Source organism: Netta rufina (assembly GCF_964035555.1).
Source record: "Netta rufina genome assembly, chromosome: 3".
Taxonomy (NCBI): domain Eukaryota; kingdom Metazoa; phylum Chordata; class Aves; order Anseriformes; family Anatidae; genus Netta; species Netta rufina.
This window is the reverse complement of record NC_140125.1, coordinates 102,808,394-102,833,077: the sequence shown is the minus strand read 5'-3', so window position 1 is coordinate 102,833,077 and position 24,684 is coordinate 102,808,394. Positions and strand designations below refer to the sequence as shown.

The window sequence follows — 24,684 nt, the reverse complement described above, 5'->3', positions numbered from 1 at the left end:
ATGGCTTCTCTAAGGGCAGATCATGCCTGACAAATCTGGTAGCCTTCTATAATGGGGCTACAATGTTGATGGATAGGGGAAGAGCAACTGACATCATCTACCTGGACTTGTGCAAAGCATTTGATGCCGTCCTCCCAGATATCCTTGTCTCTAAATTGGAGAGACATGGATTTGATGGATGGACCACCTAATGGGAAAGAAATTGGTTGGATGGTCACTCAAGTTGTGGTCAATGACTCAATGTCCAAGTGGAGATCAGTAATGAGTAGTGTTCTCATGGGTCAGTATTGGGAGCAGCATTGTTGGTGATATCTTTGTTGGTGACATGGACAGGGGGATTGAATGCCCCCTCAACAAGTCTGCGATGACACCAAGCTGTGTGGTGTGGTTGACACACTGGAGGGAAGGGATGGCATCCAGAGGGACGTGGACTGGCTTGAGAGGTGGGCCTGTGCAAACTTCATGAGGTTCAACAAGGCCAACTGCAAGGTTCTGCATCTGGGCCAGGGCAAACCCAAATATAGGATGGGCAGGGAATGGATTGAGAGCAGCCCTGAGGAGAGGGAGTGTTTGTTGATGAGAAGCTCGACATGATCCAGCTATGTCAGCTTGCAGCCCAGAAAGCCAACCACATTTTATAAAATATAAAAAGCCTTTAAAATCTGTGGAATTGTGCAAGAGATGCAACTCATTCATTAAATAACAATTAATATTCTAGAGCTCTACCCTCCTTAGACTTCTGAGGAGGATTACTGGTTATCTCTGTTGGCTCCTAGTGATTAATGCTTCTGATATGAAAAGGAAAGGTTTCCCTGAAGTTCATGGAAATAAAGGTAAGAATGAGAGATTCTCGTTTTCCACTATTACTGCACTATTTCCTTAAGTCTAGTCTTTCTTGATCATCTCTAAGGAGTAAATATACACCCAGGCCTGATGTCAGAACATGACAGCATATAAAAGATGCCCAATCCTCTATGTAGCAGCTCCTACAAAGCTGTAGTGCATGCTGCAGTCTACTTCTAAGCATGCTCTTTCATCTCAAAACACGTTTTGAAGAAATTTGCCATAGTACTTGTACTCTGCAGAAAAAGGGAAACTTTGTTACCAATAAAGTGGAAGAGAACGCTGTACATTAAAGAAAACAAAATTGGGCACAAGAAAAGAACGAAAGAAAAAACAAGCTAAAGAAAAAGAAACTCTGGCTAGTATACAATGACAAACAAAAAGCTATCCCTGTAACATGCTTGTGTGTTTTTTTTTTTTTTTTTTTTTTTTTTTTTAATAAAATTTACTTTGGAAATCAATTCAGTAGTCTATAATTACAAAAACGATCCACAGAACAACCTAGTTTAGGAGAGACCCCAAACTTCCATGTGGTATGTGAAAGGCTCCCCACTTTGCATTTCAGATCTGTTAATTACAGTAAAATAAGAAATACCCTGCATTATCAACAACGGTAGCTAAATTACAGGAAAAAAGCTTTTCTCATGAAAAACAAGAAGGCACGGGAATGCTACCAGTTCAGACAGTAAACTGCCCTAAATAGTATGATTTAATTGGAACTTTGGCAAAAATTCCAAACTGGGGGAAACTTACAGCTGGTATTAGTCCAGAAGCAGACATTTAATGGGGTGCCATCTTGCTGAAGTGGTTTGTGATGCCTGAACCAACCCTAACCCTCAGGCTCATTTTCCTCATAGAAAAGGAACTCACCATCAGGCATGATCCTAGAAACTCTCCAAAGTGTGATATAAATGAGATATCTATACAGAGAAAGGTCTAATTTCCAACATGTATACTATTAAGTTGTTGGTAATTATAGAAAAGTTCACTTGTTTGTCACATTTACAATTTGCTTATGCACAACCCATAGGTCTGTCTTGTTCCTGACATGCACGAGAGTTCTGCACAGTGTTGTATGGCACTGTAGATCCATGCTCACTGAACAACTCATGAGCACAGTTCTTGCTAAGATGAGGGCTTTTAGCACACTGAAATTCAAGGGAACTTCACATAGACTGTACCAGTCTATGTTCTTTGCCAGCACCTATTCGACAAGGCCTTTAAGGCTGGGAGACAATAACAGTGTTCACAAAACTCCTATCTAGCATTACTTGATTTTCTTTCAGTTAGCAATTTACACTGTTACACTAAAGTCACACATCAAACTAGAAAATTTGAATATTTAGGAAGTCCACATAGCAATGGAGAAGCATGTGCACATTTATGTGTAACACAATCCTCTTCAAGACCTAATCCAACAATTCTTTAAGCGGGGGGATTAATTTGATTTGAGCAAACACTAGATCACAGGTATTTCATTCTATCTAGTCTTTTTTCTACTATATTGCAAACTCTAAATATTTCACCTAGCTATACTGTTGAGTCTAATAACTTATTTGCTTAAAGTCTAAATTCAGAAAACACTAATATGAAAGCATGAGGACACTTCTTCAAGAGTTTGCTCCAATCTGTGCCACCTTCACTGGGAAAGCAAACTTGTGTTTCACTGGAACTTCAGTATCAAGCTATCACATCCTACTGAAAGTTTTTTCTTGTGCTTTGTGCTACATGTATTTATTCACTCTCATTTCAAAATCCCGTTTAGAGATACTGTTTTCCATGGAGAAATCCTGTGTTCTTCATAAAAGTGTGGTTGTTCTTTTAATAAAAGTGTCAAAGCACGCTGTTGAAATGGTGTAAATTAGTGAAGGGAAAAAACAGCAAAACTTTCAAAAAAAGATTTTAAGAGTGAGTAGTTGAAAAAGGAGGTTTAGAATAGAAAGTGTTTCTTGATCTTATTCATCACTATAATTGAAATCTCATTATAATTAATTGTCAAAGTATTGAAGCAAACTTCTGTTGATATTTGGCTAAAAAGAAAAAAAAAAAAGAAAAGAAAGGATAAAAGAAAGACATGCCATAGTTGTACATCTCCCTCAAGACTGTTGCAAGATTGTGCCATGAACTTTAAAAACACATGCTACGAGACAAATAATGTCATTATTCTGTAGTGCCTTCTACAAAATAATGAAGGGCTAAGGACATCGTTTTAAACTGACAAGAAGATAAAAGTATTTTCTTTCTCTTCCATCTCCTTTTCTGATGAGAAAGAGAACTTGCTCACTTTACTTAGCGACAAGAAGAAATTCAAGAACAAGAATGCAAACTCCTTTCTAAAATTCTAATTGTTCAAGCAGAACATAAATCTTTCCTGCAACCAAACCAGAAAAAGAAGCAAATGTTAATAGGATGAAACAATACTATACATATCACAGAGAGTGTTTCTGATGGGAATGGATGCATTCCAGATGGAAGGAGTAGATCATAAACCGCGTCTGAGATTTTAGAAAACATTGTAATTTTCATTTTATACCATCTAGTTAACGGGAGAACAATTGGGAAGAGGTAATGACATTTGTTGATGTTTCCAGTTGATCAATAACAATAGTGTTATGAAGGTCTAAAGGGCAGGTTGTAGAATTCAGTACAAAATTTAATTAAAAAGCAGATTAACAGTAGAAAAAAAACTATACTTGCTTCAATAAACAGTGTTGCATTGGGGAAAAAACAAGAAAGACTGAGTACATTAACATTAAGCTGTAACAGAAATAACTATGCTTACTAGATTAAGTATTTTTTGGGAAAAAAAGAATGACATTATATTGTTGTAAATTCTTCACCTACTTAGTTGTTGTTAGGCCACATACTTAATGCACAGAGTGCCTTACTCTAACACAAATTTCTTTGCAAAAGGTTCCTATGTAAGTAGAAATATATATCATGTGAGAGTCCTCTGGGGATACAAGGATTTTAAATAAACACTGGATTTTGGCATGGGCTGACTTCTGCAAAGCTATTTTGAATCAAAACCATGCCCTCTATTCTATTTTACTCAGTACGAAATTAAACAAGGCAACATAGCTTTATGTATACCACCACAGAAATATTTGAAGCAAGCAGCATAGCCTGCAATTAAAATATTTACTTGTGACCACTGGACAATGTCTTTTTTTTTTCCACTCTTCCGCATGCTGCAGAAGTGATGCCCTCTTATACAGCAAAATCATGTCCACTAATCATAGATGATTTCAACAAAGGCAATACCCTACAATTACTGCCATGTCTTGAAATTTTATTTTTAAGTTTAATAAATCTTCTTCCAGCTTGATGTTCTACTTGTAACCTCTATTGACCATTTCACGGTAATTTTATTCATTGAAAATGAATAATGGAAAAATAGTATCATTTTAAGACAATTTTTTTTTTTTAGCTATCACTTCTAAAAACAGTGCATCTATTTTTTTCCTCCAAGAATATGTTTTTTGATTGTCACTTTGGTATGAATTAGTCTCATTCATATATATGAGACTAATATGAGACATATATATACACCAGCATACAAAAGGCAAAAATGAAAGTTAAAAAAGGTCTCTTAAAAACAAAATTCATACTCCAACAGCATGGGAACACAGATGGATTAGATACTAAGATCAGGTAGAATTTTCTAAGACCACAGATTTCATTTTTTAAATTTTATTTATTTTTTTTATGAACAGCTGCACGTTTTCCTATCATAACATTGACACCACCTCATGCCAAGCAAATCCAAAGTAAAGCCCTCAACTGCAGCAGCCCTTTTAGAGCAATAAAATGAGGATCCCAATGGCTAGTATTTTTATCTTTTTTACCATTTTTATCAGAGTTTATTTCTCATCTGCCTTCTAAAGCTTATTCAACAGATGTTAAATGACAAAAAATGCAGCAGTAGGGCAAATGACCATTTACTGGAAGTATAAAGCAGGATCTTAATATTAAAAAACAAAAATAAAAGGAAAACTGCAAATCTTTCCCTTAATTGGGTAAAAAAAGAAACACAAAATCTAAAGAAGTATTCTGCTTTATGCAGGCACAGACTCACAGAGGTGTATATGTGTGCATTTATACGCACACATTTACATACGTCTACAACAGCACAGTCATACAATTTATCCTCATACATTTTTAAGAGTGATGATACAGTGACATTGAATGTAGGTTTCACTGGCCATCAAAGAAAACTAAGTAAAAAATCCAGATTCAACAGAATATTTAGTTCCCAAGCTTTTGTTTATTATTTTCACTCCAAAAAGACTGAAGAGATAGGAGCAAAAATGCTCATAACCACTGAAAGAAAACGTTTTGAAAATTTTATCTGAAATTGCACGCTTCCATATGCTTCACAATTTAAGTGCACATGAGCTAAGAGTACAGAGATATTCCGAATTAAAATCTGGCTTTGAAAGCTTTCAAAAATATTTTTTTCAGTAATCTGGAGTTGTTATTTGCACTGAAGCAAGGAAAACTGAAGAGAAAGAATGAAAAAAAAAAAAAAAAGAAAAAACAAAGCCTCCAACTCCCACCCTCCCCAAACCAAACTACCCAACCGATCCCCAGAGAAACAACAACAACGAAAACCAAAGAGTTGCCATACCACAAAGTCACAAAAGGATCACCATAAATCTTACCTACTGATAGCTGCAGTAAGGCAGAATTTTAAGGAATACTACATAAAGTTGCCAGTGTCTATAATGACTATGTAGCCTTGGGAAAGAAAGCACAATTAAATATTTTGGCAGTACTCCATGCTCTTAAAATTGTACATATATTTGTTAACTCAAGTATCTATATTATCTTAGAAAAAAATGTATTTGCAAGTCTGACTACTCTGAATACCCATCTGGAACCACAACACTTTTATTCAATCTGTATTAGATGATTTTATAGTTGGAAGGTAACTGTGGAACACAACAGACTGAATTTAAAGAGACCATAAAGGGATGTACATGGAAATATATATCACCATTATATACTGCAACCATTAAGTTGAAAAGAATATGACCTCATGCTTCAGTTCATATTTAAGTTGAACATACCAACTTGGATCGTAAGCTGACTGTAAGGACAATGAGGCTGGATGGATCTAACCTGCTGGTTGTACACATCTTGTGTGAATACAACAGGATTAAGGCGTGGGAACAGCTATCACACTTTCCTTATAGAGTTTTGATTGGGCAGGGGGAGAGAGAGAGAGAGGCTGTTCCCAGGCATGTGCGAGAGAACAAGCAATTCTGTTCTGGCTAGCATTACACTATGCAGTCCTGGATTATTGATAAAGGAATTTATTATACATGCATTGTTAACAAGCTAATTTAAATAATAAAATAGATATAAAACATTCATATATTTTGGTTGAAATATATTAGTAGGAATCCACAATCCACTGCTGTCTGGTAATCCTACATATAATTTTGTGGTGTAACAAGCATAAAAGGAAGAGTTTTGTTTCAACATTATAATTTTGATTCATGGTATATAAGTGGAGTTAGCACTTAAAAGTCAATTTAAGAAATGAGACTATAGATAAAAACAATGTAAACATTAATTGCACCATGTACAGTACTTTGCATCATTTCTTTATATTCAAAATATTCATAATAAGGGATGAAAAACATTAGATTTTTTTTCTGTGTTTTTGGTGCTTGAGATAAGGAAAGTTTATATAGCTCTGCTTCTTATAGCAATGAGGATAGTCCCTCATTCATTCATCACAGGGGAGCATACCTCAAAGAATTTAAATTCTAAGTAAATGTAGGAGGTGGGGAAGATATTCTATCAATTTAACTTAACATGGTGAATAAGGTCAACTTAATTTCCATCTGAAGCTTTCCCAGAGCTCTTTTCTTTCCCTTTTGGCAATGCCACTAGCCTCTCTTTTGTCTTGATGTTTTATATAGCATTCGCAGCCATGGATCTGTGCATGGATCCCACTACCATTTTCTTCATCACAGTTCTAGGATCTAATATTTCAAAGATCCTCCTTTCCTGATTTCTACTCTCTCTTCATTTTGTCACCTCCATTACCTGTAGGCATGCACTATTTGAGAGGGCAGGGGTGGAGTCTGCTGTGATCCTTGTATTAACCAGTGAAATAAGTTAAGTCACTCCTTGATCCTTCCTGCTTGATGTAGAACAGAGATTAAACTGGTCTCATTTCCTAGTAAAATCTTAAAATCGCTCAGATATGGATTTAATTCTTCCAAATTCCATTTTTATTTTTTCCGTATTTATTTAATCTTTTCCGCTTTCCCTTAGCTGCAAAGCTGTTTCTTATCCTTTGATAATCTGGGGAATATTTTTACCTAAATATTTTTATACATAAAAATTTACTGCTGTTTTTGTCATTTGCACCTATGGCATCATTTGAAGGAGTGTCTGTTTTACAGCAGCTAAAAGGCAGCTGTCACTCATCAACAAGTTCTGTCAGCAAGGAAGGACCAGCTCTGCTGTAACAGTCAGGATTCCAGTTTGTCTTGCTAGTAGGGCTCTTGCATTTCAAAAAGCCTTTGTACATAGGAATTCCAAGCAGAAAACAAGAACTGTACTTTGGCCCATATGGTCACCCACGTCTCTGCTTGACTGCAGAAATAACTGTATTTTGTAGTATTTTGTAGTAGATTAAAATAACAAAGGTACCTGTTTGGAGGCAGCACAGAAGAAACTTTTTCAGTAGTAAACTATAGAGGGGAAAAAGTCCCTATTGCTATGTTTTTTGTGCAGCATTCTTAAATTCAGTAGTTTGTCATACATGTGCATGTGCATCACCATTTCTAGAAATCAAGGGCAGTGAGAAGCAGAAAAATCTGATTTCATATGCTTACTACTATTATTATTTTGTAACAGATAGTTACTTAGGTTGGGAACCAGCGTCCCAGATTGCTTTATGCACACGTCTATTATAGGGCTGGATTTTTGTCGTCATTCTTGCAACTCATGGCTTACAGAATTCTTTTTAGGGTTTTGTCTTTCAATTATACAGTCTATTCATCTTTTTTTTTTCTATTCCACTTTTACTCATAACTTCTGCTTCTGTGTTCCTTATGACAGTTCATAAACTCTCTCATATCAGCTAACATAACATGTCCTTTCCATTGGTAATGCCTGGGTGTTTCTGAAAGAGCCAAGGATTACAATAAAACATTAAAATGCTATTTCATTCCTTTATGAGATAATTTGCATTTGTTTCTGGTTAATAGACCAGTAAGTTACAGAAAAGTTAATGCTACCAAAATGAGTGTTCTAAAAGCTACAATAATTGAGAATAATTTATTTTGAGTTAAGAAGAAAAAAACTGTATAAAAGAGATGGCTTTTATTTCCCTAACCAGAGCTCTAGATGCTTACTTTTTCTTCCCCCTCCTTTCCCCTTTTCTTTCTCTTTGTGATGATACAGCATCATCTTTACTCCTTTAACATGAAATCAGTCTTCCGCATTCAGATTGCAAATGCCTAAATTAGTAATGCATTGTTAAATATTTAGTTGCATGGGCTCTAGAAACTGCTTTCATGATGTACACTTTCTTATGAACTGTTCGCAATCCCAGTACAAGTTTTTAAGGTGTGACACAATTGTGAACATAGGGATATACATGTACTAGTGTGTGCTGCAATAAAACTGACACTTTCAGATGGGTAGTAAAAGTTTTATTTATATATATATATTTATAATATATATAGCATATAATAGTATGACTCTAGACATCACTCAACTATTGGTTTAGCATATTTCACTAAGTCTGTATTACTTTTCTGACCTTACTATTGACCACTGCAGCTTGAGATTTTGGTAGAAATAAACAAAACAAAATACCCCCAAAAATTCACACAACTATTTATGTGTCTTTATTTATTCAAGCAGTGCTATTAATTTATTATTTGTAATGCTGCAAAAGGTAAAGAAAACATTAGTTCTTCTGCTGGCTTAGGATGAAAAGAGACAATATTTGTAAAGCATGAAAATGTTGGTAAGTCAGGAAGAAAACTAAAGCACAGAAGAAAGGGTCAAGAATTCACTCCAAGGCAAGGTGGAATACAAGGAACAGTGTGTCAGAGATCCCAGGAGCCTTCTAGTCTACTTGTGGATGAAAGCACAAGACTGCTGTTGCCATTCACAGAATCACAGAATGGCCAAGGTTGGCAGAGACCTCTGAAGATCATCTAATCCAATCCCCTGCCAAGCAGGATCACCTAGGGCACATTGCACAGGATGGCATCCAGGTGGGTTTGGAGTATCTCCAGAAAAAGAGACTGTACAACCTCCCTGGGCAACCTGTTCCAGTGCTCTGTCACCCTCACAATAAAGAGGTGCCCCCTCATATTCAGTCAGAACTTCCAGGCCTCTTGTCCTGTTGCTGGGCACAACTGAAAAGAGACCAGCTCCATCCTCTCAACTCCCTCCCCTCAGATACGTATATACATTAATGAGGTCTCCCCTCGGTGGTCTCTTTTCCAGGCTAAACAGTCCCAGTTCTCTCAGCCTGTCCTCATATGACAGGTACTCCAGAACTCTCATCATCTTCATAGCCTTCCTGTGGACTCGCTCCAGTAGTACCATGTCCCTCTTGTACTGGGCAGCGCAGAACTGGACACAACACTCCAGGTGTGGCCTCACCAGGGCTGAGTAGAGACGGAGGATCACCTCCCTTGACATGCTGGAAACATTTTTCCGAATGCACCCTACGATAACATCGGCCTTCTTGGCCACAAGGTCACACTGCTGGCTCATAGTCAGCCTGCTGTCCACCAGCACTCCCAGCTCCCTCTCTGCAGAGCTGCTCTCCACCAGGTCAACCCCAGCCTGTACTGGTTCTTGGGGTTACTCCTCCCTAGGTGCAGGACCCTGTACTTGCACTCGCTGAACTTCATGTGGCCTTCTTGGCCATATGTTGCCCTTCATGTTGCCCTTCTTGGCCCAACCCTCCCACCTGTCGAGGTCCCTCTGAATGGCAGCACAGCCCTCTGGGGCTCCTCAGCAACCTCAAAATCCCTCCATCATTCTAGGTTAACCCATTGAGACTACCAGCACTTCACATAAAATGGACCCTATTTTTTTTGGATGGTGGCCCTGTCTATTAAAATTACATTATTTACAAGCATTTTATTGTAAATGGTTGTTCAAATACGAAAGCCAAAGAATGATAAGATAACTTGCACCAGAGAGAATTTAATAGATTTAGAAAAAATAAAATTTTGAAGTAGTGTGGAATGGGAGTGAAATTACTCTTAGAAAATTTGTCAAACTCAGACTCTTGGAGTATCAGAATATCCTGGGAAATAGAACTACTAGGTTAACCTAGCGGCAGCAGTGAGAGTGCATTTGAGTGCATTTGCAACTCAAGATAAAACCCTTAAACAACTGAAGCAGGTGGTTTCTTTTTTCCTCTTCATCAACAGGACACATGATAAACTATTATTGTGTGCACGGAGATGTGAGTATGTGAGTATTAGCCTGTCTACTGTCCGTTAGCAACTCTGGAATCTATGGGCCAACAATACATGCAGAAAGCTCTATAGATACTAGTCTTCTACAGCTTTGGGGAGAAAAGGAAAATGAAAGAACAAAAAATACCAAACAGGTCTTGAACAGTAGGGAAAGATTGTGCTTTCCCCCTTCCACTGTGAAAAGCCATAGAACAATTTAAAGCTATATTAAATATCAGTAAACTCATATAAGGAAAGCTTATTAATGCTGCCCATATAAACTCTCTCATGATCTTTAACAGGTGTTTTTGGTGAGAATGAACTCTTACGGTTTATTAATTTAAATACTCTAGAGCTAGAATATTTTATCATATTTACTTGTTAAAAACATCCCTCTCTCAAATCAATGCTGTATCAGCAGCATGAAATACACTGCCCATCTAGACTGTGATGGAGTAGCTTTACTCCTTATTTTTACTTCACTACCGCTGTAACACAAACATTACTTTAACTTAGTAGTTAATCACGTTCTATTTTTGGGGAAAAAAAAAAAAGAAAGAAAGAATCAAAGGATCACCAATGCTTTAGATTTAAAAAAAAAAAACAAAACAAAATCCATTATTTCTGTGAAGACTAGAAAAAATAGTAATAAAAAACCACCACTAATTCATGGTTAAAATAAATGTTTTATAAATCAAGTATCCTACCTTTTCGTCCAGGGTATACATGAGGGTAATATTCATAATAAAGATCAGGCTGGTCCAAATTTCCAAATGGTTCAAATTCCATTTCTGCATTTTGGAAGAGATTCAGTTTTACGAGTAGTGCTAGCCTCACAAACCACAGCTAAAAATGATTATATATAAAAAAAGAAAAGATGAAATCTGTTATTCTCTTTAATCACAAGACACATCTAAACACAACTTTGACTAAGTTTTTCTGATAAAGTTGAGTGAAGAAATTCTATGCTACTTGCTGGTAAGAATCAGGATTTATATTTACTTGCATATTCACAGAACACTTTTCCAAAGACCATTACAACAAAACTCAGAGGAGTAATGTTTTGTTTCTTTGTAAAGATATGGAAAAGTTGAAGACAAATTTTGGGTTTGTCCATGATGGTAATTGTTGAGGGATCTCCCTGTCCTTCCTTAAACAAGCTTTTTCCATATTTTCTCCCTTTGTTCCTTTAAGGAAGGGGAGTGAGACAGCAATGTGGCAGAGTTTAGGTGCCCATCAGTGCCCATGAACTTCATGCAGTGAGTCTTTTAAGACAGAAAAACTTACTCCTTTTATAAATGTCATTACTTTTCAAAATATACAGTCAAGACAGAATTTTACTTTTTAAAACCGTTTTGTTTAAAATGAAGACCTACTTTACATAAGCAAACAGAAAAAGTGACTTGGTACAATGCCTTATTAAGTCTAATTTTTAGGAACAATTAGGAAAACAAGTCTGACTATGTAAAAATAAAAATAATTAAAAAAAATTAAAAAAATATATATTCCACAGTGAGTATGCTGGGAAAAAGCAACAAGGGGGTATCTTTGAACATACCTGCAAAGAATCTGTTGTATGGTTAGTAGGTAGTCCACTTTTTTTGTAGCCTTGACCATGAGCAGTTAGAAGACGTCCACACAAGTCAACTGCTGCCCTCCAGTTTTTACTGCTCTGGGAAGCAGGAAAGAATAAGTAGCAAAAACATAAATGTGCAACCCCTAAAATACACAAGCACTTGTTTTGTCTGAAGCAGCTACGTATAACCATCAGTAAAAATGACAAGGTCAGGAAAGCTGGCTGGTAATAGGCACAGTGTCGTTTGTCAAAACTGCATGTGTAATTAGGTAAAAAGTGAAGTCAAGCATGAAAGAAAGCAGTATTATCAGATCACTAAATCAAAAGAATACACAATACCATGTGGGTCTTAAACTTAAAGCTGTATCACGTTTGCTAATACACTTGCAATATTTAACGTTTTGCCTTCTCCTCAAAAGAAGAAAATAATGCCACACAATCACATCCACTCTACTGTTATAAAGTTCTTAAAGCCTATTCCTGCAGCACTGAATTCAACATTTCAGATTACAAACCCTGGTGTAGTTCATGTAATGAAAATGCCTTCTAAACATTGCCCAGAACATGGAATTTCTAGCAATTAAGAACAAAGGAAGAAAAATAATTTAATGTATAAAATGATAAATTCAAAATCATAAAAATGCTTTCAACTTTAAAATGTAAACATCTGAATTTTCACTGCTTTGCTAACTTTACAATATTCTTACATATATTTTTTCGTTCATTAAACAAAATTATCCCTAGTTATACAAGTCACACTGTACTGTCACTCTGTCATCCAATTAGCCTTGTATGTGCTAACGCAGCCATGTAAATACCTAATAAAATTAAAAAAAAAAAAAAAAGACAAAGAAAGCCTTCATGGGTTTAGGCTATATTATTTTATACAGAACAATTTTCTCAAGGGACACAAGTCCAGTAGACACACATCATTATAAAATTAATATCTCTTGTTACATGAAAGTCATCTTTTTTCTAGTGGAATTTATTAAACACCGCAAATATAATGATAAATGTAACAGAGAACTGGCATTTTGTCTGATAAAACATAAAGGAATAGAATATATATATTTCAGTGTTTGCAAAGTTCAGATACCTTGAACTGGCATTTCATTAAATTCTCCCTAACATTTAGAGTTTGGAAAATGTGTCAACAAAGGAATCAGATAGGAAAACTACTAGTAGCAGAGAGATTTCATACTCTGGCCCCTATTTTGCAGCCACACTAATTCAAAGGGCAGCTACAGCAGTGCACTGGCCACATCATCTTTCATCTGCGTTGTCATACTGCAGGTAGAAAATTTCAATTCCACTGGAAATGCAGAAGTTGGCCAACAGAACAACCATGAAGCAGCAAAGGAACTTCTGAGATGTATACAATCTTATGGAAGAGCAAGAATTGATATGTATATATTTTTAATATTTTTTAGGATACTTTATTAAAAAAGGAAGAAGTTTAATCATCTGAATTTTCACTACATGTGAAAGACTGCATTCTGGTTCTATTATGAATATATTCATTGATTTGGACTGAAAAAAAAAATACTACCAAGTACCTGACCACCACTCTCTCATATTTAACTGTTCTTTAAAAGTCTCCCCCTGCAGGCCAATTTTACTTGATTTTTTGAATTACGGTTGAACAAAGAGAGTGTATGACCGCAGAAGTATTCTTACTCATTCTTTGTATGCAATAGTTTACGTTGTTTTCCTCAATGAAAGTACTGCAGCTCAGGTGATGCAACTAACAGGACTAATACCCAGGTGGTAAACAAGGAAAGTCATGCAGAAGAGACAGAATGAATAGTAAAACTGTGAAAGAAGCTTGCAGACTGGATGTCTGCGGAATGTATGTTCAATGACAAGTGAACTCACCTGGCGCACAAAGAGAATTTCTAACATTATTCGGCTTCTCAGGCAAACAACTGGGACTTAGAGGTATGCTACTGAAATTTCATCCAATAAATTGACGCTTTTTAGTTGCAGAAATTCAACATCCCCCCTCAAGCCCTTTAAGCCCCCAACTACTGTTTGTGTTGCTTGTGTCTCCAATCTTCTCTCAAATCGGCTACAAAAATGTTAGAAATTGAAAGCTAAAGGAATACAAAAAAGTAACTGTATTTTTAAGGAGAATTTCTAACTTCTTAAAGTAAATACGTATGCCATACCATTGTATCCAAGTTTGTTATAATTGAAAATATATGCAAAAGCACAACATTAATCACATGCAAAAGTAACACTATATGATTTTTTTTTTTGAAAATAGACTCAAAGGGAGTCATTAACTCTACATGTAACACCATTAAAGTGATTAAAATGTCCTCCTCCACTAGCTATGACATTCTTCTCCTCTGTAAATTACATTTGTAGAGCACTTTCACATCAGTTAAGAAAATGTAGTTAGTAACCCTTTCCTGGTCTAGTAACTTGGAGAAATTAAAGAAAATTAGAGAAACTTAGAGAAATTACTGCATGCTTAGAGCAACTGTTGCATATTTATAGGTGTAAGATTGTGGACTTTTTTTTAGGTATGACACCTATCGAAGAGAATTTTCCTATGACCGCAAACACCTTACAACTCAAAACATCAGAAAGGTCTCTAGCAAGAAATACTGTGCTATTTGTTCAAATAATTGAAGTTAATTAAAAAGTTAATTCAAAATATAGAATAGGAGGAACTAAGATAACTTGAACTTGCATTTGTACAAGTATGTGTAGTTTTTATTCGATGCTGTAAAACAAAGCAACACTGAAGACAGGTTATTACATGCACTTAAGCAAGAGGTAAATGCATGTTCCTACACCAGATTAACAAAGCTTTTTAGAAACTTAGATTTTCTGTTTTCAGTTGAAATACATAAATACTTCGCGTCTACAGCCTTTTAAAGCCTCAAAGTTGTCAAACTAGTTCAACTGTAGAACTTCACCACTGTTGGTCTAACAAGAACGCATTTTCAATTCTTTGTTATACATATCATAGCAAAGATTTTAATTGTGAAATTACAGTTGTTCAATAAGCCAACTATCCATCACTGGGCTACAGGTACAAATCTCCCTCAAATGATCCCCCCAAAACATCTTCTGTCACCAACATTCAAGCACTAACGTCATCCATAGAATTATCTTTTAACTTGCACAAGTTTTTTATTGAACTTTTTGTAAGGAAGGTAAGAATTTACTACTCAAGATGTACACCAGAATCAATCCAATTTAAGATGTTCTCTTGTGATCCTGGTGAATGGAAATACAGCTGGTATCTGTATTTGCAGATATAATCCAAGAAGTATTGTCAATATATGGAATGACCACATCACTACACAGAGATCACATGATTTACAGTATCAGAATAATAGAGACAAAGCATGATCATTAACATGTAAAGTCACATAGTTTACTGTGTTCAGTTCTACACAGTGATAATAACAAGGTATTAGCTTCAATTGGAACAGATTCCAAAAGAAATGTTAGGTTGATTAAGACATCTACTATCAGATAAGTAGAAAAGTTAGTTTTGCCTCTAAAAAAGAAGATTTGAGTAATGGAAATGTCACTGCTGTCTCTCCAAACAAAGTCATAGAAAGAAGAAGGAAACGCCAAGAAAATGACTTAAAAAGCCACATGGGAACAAAATTCATCAATAATTATTAGGTATCACCAAATTCCATACACTAAAGATTTTGCTTAACTGTGACCGAGATCAGGAAGAATATTTTCTCTTTTAAAACACTTTGTTTGCAGAGCTAGTAGCAGCAAGATATAAGATGCTGAACCACGTACAGTGATAATAAAGACCCTGATGTCAGCTGTTCAGGGTGTTTTTCCCATCCACACAGAATTAGAACAGTTAAAGATGCAAATGAAGAATATTCCTTTGGAGCAGACAGGCTTGGAATACTGAAATAAGTTTGTTTTTTATTCCTGTAAGTCCACTGGGGAATGGGGAATTGCGGTCTGGGGAATTACACCTTCTTTCCTAACAGGATTTAGCATTCATTTTTGTTTTCAGTTGCCACTGGTTGACTTGTTATAGTTCTTGAACATTTTAGATGGGATTCCAGATTTACACATCTAAACATAGATGTTCCCAGTAACTGTACTGATTAGATTTCTTTTGACTGAGGACTTTAGACACCAGCTCACATGTAGACACCTAAATTGCAGGTATCAGTTTGAAGTTGGCCATTGAAGGAAGGGAATGAATTGTGTGACAGAAATGATCTCATTAATTTGAATGTCGATGTGCAATTCATATGCATACCAAGCAAACAGGTAAAGGAAAATCTTGTTTTTTGGAAACTGTATAGCAATATTCCCAACTTTCAACTGTGTCTGAATTCAATCTCCATATTTTGTCCAGATGTTGATTAGAATATTCCCTGTGAGCGGACCTTCATATGAAAAGATGCATTCACTAAACATACTTTGTCAGGAATTTACTCATAAAGAAAGTAAAATTGGCAGTTGCTAAAAGAGCTCTCATTATACTGATTCTGGCCTATCATGTATGTAAAAAACATCCACCTTATTAATCATCTAGAATGGAATTATAATATTTCTAAGAAAGTTCAAAATACCTTTTACCTTTAAGGCCAGTCAGAAGGAAGTTTTCCACAGAAAAAAAAAAAAAAAAAAAAAAAGCAGCAGATTCCCTCCTGCTTTTGATCCCAATAACCATAACTGCTTTTACAGAGCTTAAGAGTGCACTCAAAGCTAAAATACTACCAGTGGCAGCTCTGTATTTAAGGTACACAATGGTCTGCAGCACAGAACATTTTGCATGGACAAATCTACCAGGCCAAGTAGAGAAAGATTTAATTTTCTCATATGTCAAAACAACACTTCTGGATGATCAAAAGGATTGGGGAAAAAGGCCTCTCCTATTTAGGCACAGACAGGGACCAGGTTTCTTAATGAGACTTTTTTTCCTCCAAACTCTACAGTTAAGCAGGACACTGAAATATTTATCTCCATGATGGAGATCGCTGTGTTTTTTCAGGTGTAGTTTCAAAAATTACCTTCGAATTCCTTGAGCAATTTTTGAGGAGACAGACCACTTAGAATCTTCCTCAAACACCAGTCTCCTTTGGAGCTTTACATGTAATCTAATGCAACTAAATTATAAAATGGTAAATACTAAATATGAATTGTGCTAACACTTAAAATTTTTCAAAAATAAAACAAGCTTAAAACGCTTTGACATTTCAACAGATAAATTTAGGCTCAGCCATGTAATAGTAATGAGTTCCATATAGGAATACAGTGATAGAAAGAATAAGGCAAGGTTCACAAGATTTCACAAGGTTTGCTGCTAGAGGCAACTATTTTTGGGTCTGAAATATTTACATTAAGGAAAAATTTTACCTTACAGAAAATTAAAGTTTAATTTGGAAGTATTTGTGTAGTTTTACTGCTCCAAAATAAAAAAAAAAATAAAGCAGTTGAAGTGATCACTTCAGCTTTGCTTACCATTTGCAACTAGTGTATCTTACCTTCTGCAAAACACTACACTGAAAGCATATACATACACAGTTAAAAGAAACAAACAAAAACTTAAAATCTATTTTGAAACCATTTACATTGTATAAAAAGTAACATCTGATAAAGTTCACAGTAACTTAAAATTACCTTGTTTCTAACTTTTCCATGCAAAAAGAGTTTACTGCAACCTTTAATACCTGTACTTAAAACCAAGCGTCCTTCCTACTAAAAAGTACTGTACTTCGGCTAGTACTTTTGTAGGATCGTGAACAGCAATATATGCATTTTTTAATTTCCTCCTTACTGTCATTAGCTCCCACTAATGTTGAGGGAAGCGTGGCATTTAACATATATTGAATTCTGAAGATTCTTACTTACAATTAGCTGTTTCAGGCCTACAAATGACTGTTCCACAGAGTTGGCATTTAAAACTTGTCTCTTCACAGCGGCTTGCTCCCCCAGGAATCGAAGCATTAAGTCTTTCACTGCATCTCCCTTGGTGTCCATGGGAGAAACAAAAGAAGAAACATAACAAGAAACTTTTAAACATTATTTTAACAAAATAAAACGTTGAGTTACAGGAGACCAATACAGTTTTCTACCTTGCTTATCTTCCAGTACTTCCTGTGTGCAATGAATATAAATACATGCATATTTGCAGCATTTTAATGAAAACTTTTAGATTTATTCCACATTATTTGCTATATTTTTTCCCCCAATATTTAGCTTTCAACTAGCATAGAAAGATTCAAGCTTATTTGCTTCCTTCAAATTATTATCCTTCAAATACCCATAGTAAATATATACTCTCTCTATACATACTATATACTCTCTATATGCACAAACAATATACAACTACGTAAGTATATTATTATCCGTCAAATAACTGACAAAATACTCCTGAAAAATCTTACAAATCCAGCAAGTTTTACTGGATATTTATAATGGATAATAATGTTGAAAGGTACAATCTACTGATCAAAGATAAAGGGACACATGGTCAGCCAGCCTTAAATATCCATAGAAACTTTGAGAAATCACAAGACCAATTACACAGCAATCCTCCAACAAGTATTCTTAATTTCAAAAGAATAAACTGTAGGAATCAGAGAAATCGGGTTATCTGAGCAGCTCATTCATTTGAAGACTTGAGGCGACTTTGGACAGACAGACATTTAAAATACAGATTTCTGAAGCCAGGCAAGATTAAATCTGCATTTTACATCATACAGCAGCTAGGAGGAAGTGTCCCAATCCAGGCTGTTTCCAGCTTTGTTAGCAATAAACTGAGTAATTCCGTACATGGCCCTCTCCGTGCCTGAATTTCACTTTCTGCTCTTTGTTCAAGTATTTCTCTGCCTTCCCACCTGCGGCACAAAATCCTAAGAGCACTGTGTACTACTTTTGGAAATTTTCAAAAAATAATCATGAAATTCAATTAGCACTTAATTCAAGCAGCTAATAAGAAATTGCAGACCATATACTGACATATATTGATGTACCAAAAGCAAATATGAAAAATTATTTCTGAAAGATTTTTGCCAATCTTGTGTTTTTTTTGTTTGTTTGTTTTTTACACATTTGTAATCTAGAAAAGCAAACATCCAAAAAAAGATTACCAGCAATATATTAGCATTATACTCATATTTTTGCTATCATTATTTTTTAAAAAGTGATATATAACCTGCATTCTACAAGAGCAAAGATCTTTCTGGTCCACCATCCTGCTAGAGAATTGCAGATGTCCATGGAAGTAGTTTAAAAAAACAAGACAAGCTCAAACCGTCCAACTTATAGTCCTGCTGCATGCTTTATGGTCCATCCGTGCCAAAGGACATATTTGCCTACCATTTTCAAACACTCACTGACAGATGTACCTCCCGTGACATTTCTTTTCAGTCTCTTTTTCTGCGGAAAAGTACATCTGAGGGCAATGAATTCTACAACTTAAAAACAGTACAGACACTGCAAAATGGTCCCTCCTTTTGTTACGCTTCTTACCCAACAGCTCTGTCTCCATAAAAATTTTGCTGCCTTTTATGAACTTTAGATCACTGTTGCTCTTGTAAGCCAAAAGGTCCTATTCCTTTTAGCTATCACTCAGACAGAAACTCCGCAGGTATTGACCATCCCTCCTCTCTAATTTGTTTTAATTTCCTTGTATCCTTCTGGATTCTGTGGTAACTAGAATGGTGTGCAACATTTAAGATGCTAAAGCAGAAAGTGACCATGAGAAAGTGTAAGCATACAATGGAATATTTGCAAAAACGAGGAAATTTTAGAAGAATATTTGCAAAAGGAACATGAAAGTGTTCACTTGAAGAATTCACGTAGGAAGCTCTTAGTACAGAGAGCAAAAAGCAAGCCACAAAGCTTTTTGCATGACCTGCATAAAGTACAGTAAAGTAAAAGTAATTGATAATAAATGTTAATAAAACTAATGTTAAATGCACCCAGCAGTTTTTGGGAGGAGGAAATGATGGAGGAACAAATGATGAATTGTGATGAAAAAGGGCATCACAACAGCAGACAGTAACTGACGAAGAAAGGTATAATGGACAGTGCAGCGCTCCAGCTAGTTCCCATGCTTAGAAAGCACAGGTACAGATAATCTGTAAAATATACAATCCAAGAAAGCTTTAAAAATAACGTTTCTTAAAATGATCACTGAGAAGGAACAAGCAGTTGAAATCAAGCACACTGTATATTTTTTGTTGTGATTTGTCCACTTTAAAACAACACACCTGTAACAAGAACAAACACTTTCTGAGTGAGCAGGAAAAAAGAAGCAGTGAGCTTTTCAATACAGGTCATTCAATATTTCAGCCCTTTTCAGCTCACTGTAAATGCACTTTCCAACTAATTTCTTTGTTAACTGCATGCAGCCTGGTTGAACATCTTGCATTAACATTTAGCGTTAGGAAATTATTCATACCAAAGCTTTAATGAACATTGTTGGAAGGTGATTTAACATTAAAAACACACCTCCCACAATGTTTTAGTTGGCATTTCAAGTACTCTACAATTATAGTCTCAGTTACATATACAGTTCAAAGCTCCAGCATCATACAGAACAATGACAGTAACTAAGTGATGTCTGTCTGGTGACAGAGAACACTCAGACCACTGAAAAAACAGTAACCAGAAGTAAGGAAATTCATACAAAGGTACAGCGCTTCAAAACTTGACACCATGCTGATGTTTGCTTATAAGAAACAAACAATGAAGAAAGCACCAGGAAACCCCTTTAATTCATTTGCTGATATGCACCAGGTCTTACTGTAAAAACGTATCACGTGGACATAGCTGTTTTGTTTTCTTTTCAGTTATGCACTAAATCGTACATCTGCATATATATGTGGTTCCAGATTCAGGGAACTAGAGGTACAAAAAACCCTTCAGTACTTCCCTGGACCAAGGAAGGTGAGGAAGAACAAAGGTAAAAAATGGAGGCCCACAGTAAGAAGGACCTCATCTTTGGGGCCAGTGGAAGAAATCATTCTTTTTTTCCATTTCATTAGCTGTCAGGAGAGAAATGCTACACAGTCCTGAATGACTCACCAAGTTCTAAGGGATTTTTTGGGGAAGGTGGGATGGAGTGACCAAAAAAAAAAAAAAAAAAAAAAAAAGGCAAAGCTCTGAGCCTTCTCACCACTTGGGGACTGGTAGATGAGAAGAAAAAGAGCTTCCACTACTATGTTCTCCCCTTCAGGATCTGATCTGGAGTTTTCCCCATAATTTTGGTCCAGTAGCCTGCTCCAGCATTCAGTCTTTCCTAGAGCATACACCTTTCCACTGCTTAACAAAGACAGAAATGGAACAACTTCAGCCAATGTCAGCATTATTAAGAGTATTGTGGATATCACCGAGAAAAAAAAAAAAAAAAAAAAAAGTTATCTCCTCACCTGCAACAGTGAACTCCACAAGCAAAGACCACTGTCAGCTTTCAGACTCTATAGCACAGCTGTCTGATTTTGTTTATCTTCAAATATGAGCATTCGTTTACTAACTAGAAAGGCTAAAAACTAACTGAAACCACTAAAAAAAATACAACAGCCTTTGGATTTTATGTACACTGTCAAAACTGGTTTTCAACATACCCAACAAATCTCACTATGAATAAATCAGATGTTTTAGCCCTTTCATGTACAAGCAGGCAGTGACGTTAAATTTTCTGATGAGGATTGGAGTAATACACAGAAGATGACAGCTGGCAATATATAAGCACTAAGATACACACATTATTGGACAGCTCTTATTCAACAGTTCTAATATACAATGGAAGACTACAACGCAACCACAGACTCTTACCTGAATATTATCAAATTTCAGTCCAGGCATGGTGAGATTCTCTTTGTCTATGAACACAGTGCTGTATTGCTGGGTGGCAACTGAAATTAGAACATTTCTGGTTTCCTCACTGGGAAGCCAAGCATCATTTCTTCTGTCTAGTTCACTCATATTTAAAGCTGTGGCAAATGGGTCATCACTCCCAGCAAAAACAGCCTGGATTTGTGAGAATGGCTTGGGGGACTGACTTATTTCTAGTGCTGCTGGAGGACCACCTGCTTCAGGTCTCCCATTTCCCACAGAGAAAGCAGGCTTAGACGAAGCACAAGAACCATCTCCACCATTTGAAAGAGAGGACATTTGTTCTGGAACCGAGGAGCCTGCATTGGGATTACTAACAGAAATAAAATTGGATGTAGTAAACGAATCAAAAAAATCTGAAGCTAAAGTGTTAGTGTTAACGGGATCACCAAAGAACTTGCTTAGACTCGGACTTGGCTGAACCACCTGTGGATTAGACTTCACTGGAGTCTCAGTTATACTACTAAAACTGGGAGATTTTACCATCTGAGGCTCAAACCCGTCAGGTAGGAACAACTGTGGCTGAGTATTGACATTGTTTCCTTGGCTGAAAATAGTACACACAGGGATAGGCTCAGTCTCAGGAGATGGCTTGCAAGCACTGGGTGATGGTATCTGGTCATCAGACTTGCTTTTGTCAGTATTATTTGGTTTTGCTTCAACAGGAATGCCGTTTCCCAGCTTTGGTTCGTCTTTCACTGCTTCCTGAATCGATTCTTCCTTTAGAGATGCCTGGTCATCTGTTCCAATCTCAGAAACATCTTTGGGTGTTTCTTCGTGTTCAGTTTCGCTCTCAGTACTGAAAAACTCTTCCTTACTCACTTCTGCCGGTGGTTTTTGATTACCTTTAGCTTCCATTTGTTCTACAATCTCCTGCAGACACCCAAGCTCACCAGTGTCATCCTCACTGTTGTTTGGCGAATCCGAAATAATGACGCTCTCCATCATTTGCTCATTAAGCTTATCGACAAAGTTATTGGAATCTTCTGACACCGTCTCATTCCCCTCGGACTCAAACTCATCTCCGCCGAGATCGATGGTTTCCTCGTGGAAGAGGATTTCTTCCTGACTTTTCTCTCGAACCCTATTTCCGCCGTCCTCTTCATCCGAGGCACTCCTGGCACCCTGTGCGTTACTTTCTGTGTTCTCCATGGCAGCTGAAGGAGAAAAAAACACGTACAAGGGTTAGCTTTGGCACTTGGGCACTGCTTAAGGTAACTAGTAAGTATCTAATATTGAATTTCTTGCTGAAAATAAGTATGAAACACTGAAATTCTTGCTTTAAAGCGCAGTCAGCTATTTGATAAGATTTCTTTTGATAGCTACATAGAGAAAAAAAAAACACTAAAAAGGCTTTATCATTAAATAAAACACCTTTATCTCCACCTTTTGGTGCCCTGAGAGGGGGGCACAGCCGCTGGGCCTTCCGAGCACAACCCACCCCTCAGCTGAAGCCCCACCGAGAGCAGCTCAACTTGTGCGAGGCAGGGCCCCGGGGACCCCCCAGTATCCCCTCTCAGGACCCTCCAGTCTCCCTCAGGACCTCCACGTCCCCCCTCAGGACCCTCCCGGACCCCCCCCCGGTCCTCCCCGGTCACCTCAGCGCGGCGCCGCCGCCCCCCTCCCGGTGCCGCCGCTCCCTCCCTGCGCCTGCGCCGGGCGCCTGCGCTGGGGCGGCTGCAGGAAGCGGCCGGCGACGGGCAGCGGCGAGGGCCATAAAGGGCGGCGGGGCGCGGGGCGCGCTGCGTGGGGGCGATGGAGGACGACGCGCCGGTTATCTACGGGCTGGAGTTCCAGGTGGGCGCGGGGTGGTCGGGTAGCTGGGTCCTGTTTCTGTGATGTTCCTGGTTTTGTCTCTCCTAGGGGAGAGAGCCGCTGGTGGGGTGGTTTTGGGGTGCCTGCTGCTCGCTCTGGGGGTGTGAGTGGGGTGAGCGTGGGGCGGGAGGGGGGGTGCTGGCTCTGAAAATTGGTGTTTTTGGGGTAAAAAGTGTCGGTGTGGGGCCAGGAGGTAAAAGCAGGGGTTGTCCTTTCGTGGTCGTACCTGGCCTGGCTGTTAGGGCTTCTGCTCTGCCACCAGTTCCTTGTCTCTCTTCCTTGGGAAGTCTCCTTTTGTGGTCCTGAGGTGGTAGGAAAGTGCCAGCAGCCTCAGATGGCTTCTCCTGGTGGTCTGTGGCTTCTTCCTTGTCAGAAAGAAGTCTGTTTTCTTTCATTTTATTATTACTATTATAATGTGTTTTTTTTTTTTTTTTTTTTTTTTTTTGAGGGGGTGGTATGAAACTCTTTCCAGTGAGCTGTGGGTTTTACTTTGTCATGTCCAGCCGTGAAGGTACCTGGTGTCTGTAGGTGTCCCTTGCTGTACTTTCAATTTGGTGTAACTTGTCCCTCAGGACAAATTTGGCCTTTTTGCTAGTCGTTTTGGCTATGAGACTGTTATTGGGCTGCCTTACTGTAGTATATAAACTCCTTGGTCATCTTTGTGGAAGAGCGCAGGTCTCAGTGCAGTTTCTACAAGTGCTAGGAAAATGCCCCATTAAGTGGCTGGGTAGGTGGGAGAGATCCTAACCCGTGCTTCCTTCCCCCAAGGTTTTTACTCAGCTATTACACTTTCTCTTTGGCAACAGCTGGTTTATCACCATTATGTTAGTAGTAGGAGGTGCTGTGTTTCTTCTGCAGCTCCCAGAGCACTGTTCTCCTGCAGTGGATGTAGCAGCAGAAATGTGTGCACACATGTCCTTTTTCTTTTCCAAAGTGCTCTTGCTCTTAGAAGGTGTTCAGGCAACACAAGGGCTTTCTGGAAGAAGTTCTGGTGTCCTATCTTCAGAGTTGTGTATTCTGTAATCCTGACTATACCAATAGATCTCATAACCAATTCGTGTGTATTTTGCTATTCGTCTTGCATGGGAGCTGGTGTGTAATATTTACCTGTACTAAATGTTAAATCTGTTGAGGTCTGGTAATATC

General features: G+C 37.4%; 2 protein-coding genes across 3 annotated transcripts in view; one reads left to right on the top strand and one right to left on the bottom strand.

The window, feature by feature from the left end:
• The window catches only part of TRAPPC12 (trafficking protein particle complex subunit 12), a 53,149-nt gene extending 29,791 nt beyond the window's left edge, over window positions 1–23,358 (bottom strand). The window contains exons 1-5 of the mRNA XM_084284981.1: window positions 23,322–23,358; window positions 21,664–22,880; window positions 17,731–17,847; window positions 11,857–11,970; window positions 11,006–11,144 (exon numbers count right to left, since the gene is read on the bottom strand). Coding sequence (XP_084141107.1) covers window positions 11,006–11,144; window positions 11,857–11,970; window positions 17,731–17,847; window positions 21,664–22,875 — 1,582 coding nt within the window. The 5' untranslated portion in view covers window positions 22,876–22,880; window positions 23,322–23,358. The remainder of the gene's footprint in view (window positions 1–11,005; window positions 11,145–11,856; window positions 11,971–17,730; window positions 17,848–21,663; window positions 22,881–23,321) is intronic.
• A 45-nt stretch (window positions 23,359–23,403) lies between these two features.
• Window positions 23,404–24,684, top strand: part of EIPR1 (EARP complex and GARP complex interacting protein 1) — a 100,377-nt gene continuing 99,096 nt past the window's right edge. For both annotated transcript variants that reach the window (XM_084284330.1, XM_084284329.1), the window contains exon 1: window positions 23,404–23,520. In XM_084284330.1, coding sequence (XP_084140456.1) covers window positions 23,479–23,520 — 42 coding nt within the window. In that variant the 5' untranslated portion in view covers window positions 23,404–23,478. The remainder of the gene's footprint in view (window positions 23,521–24,684) is intronic.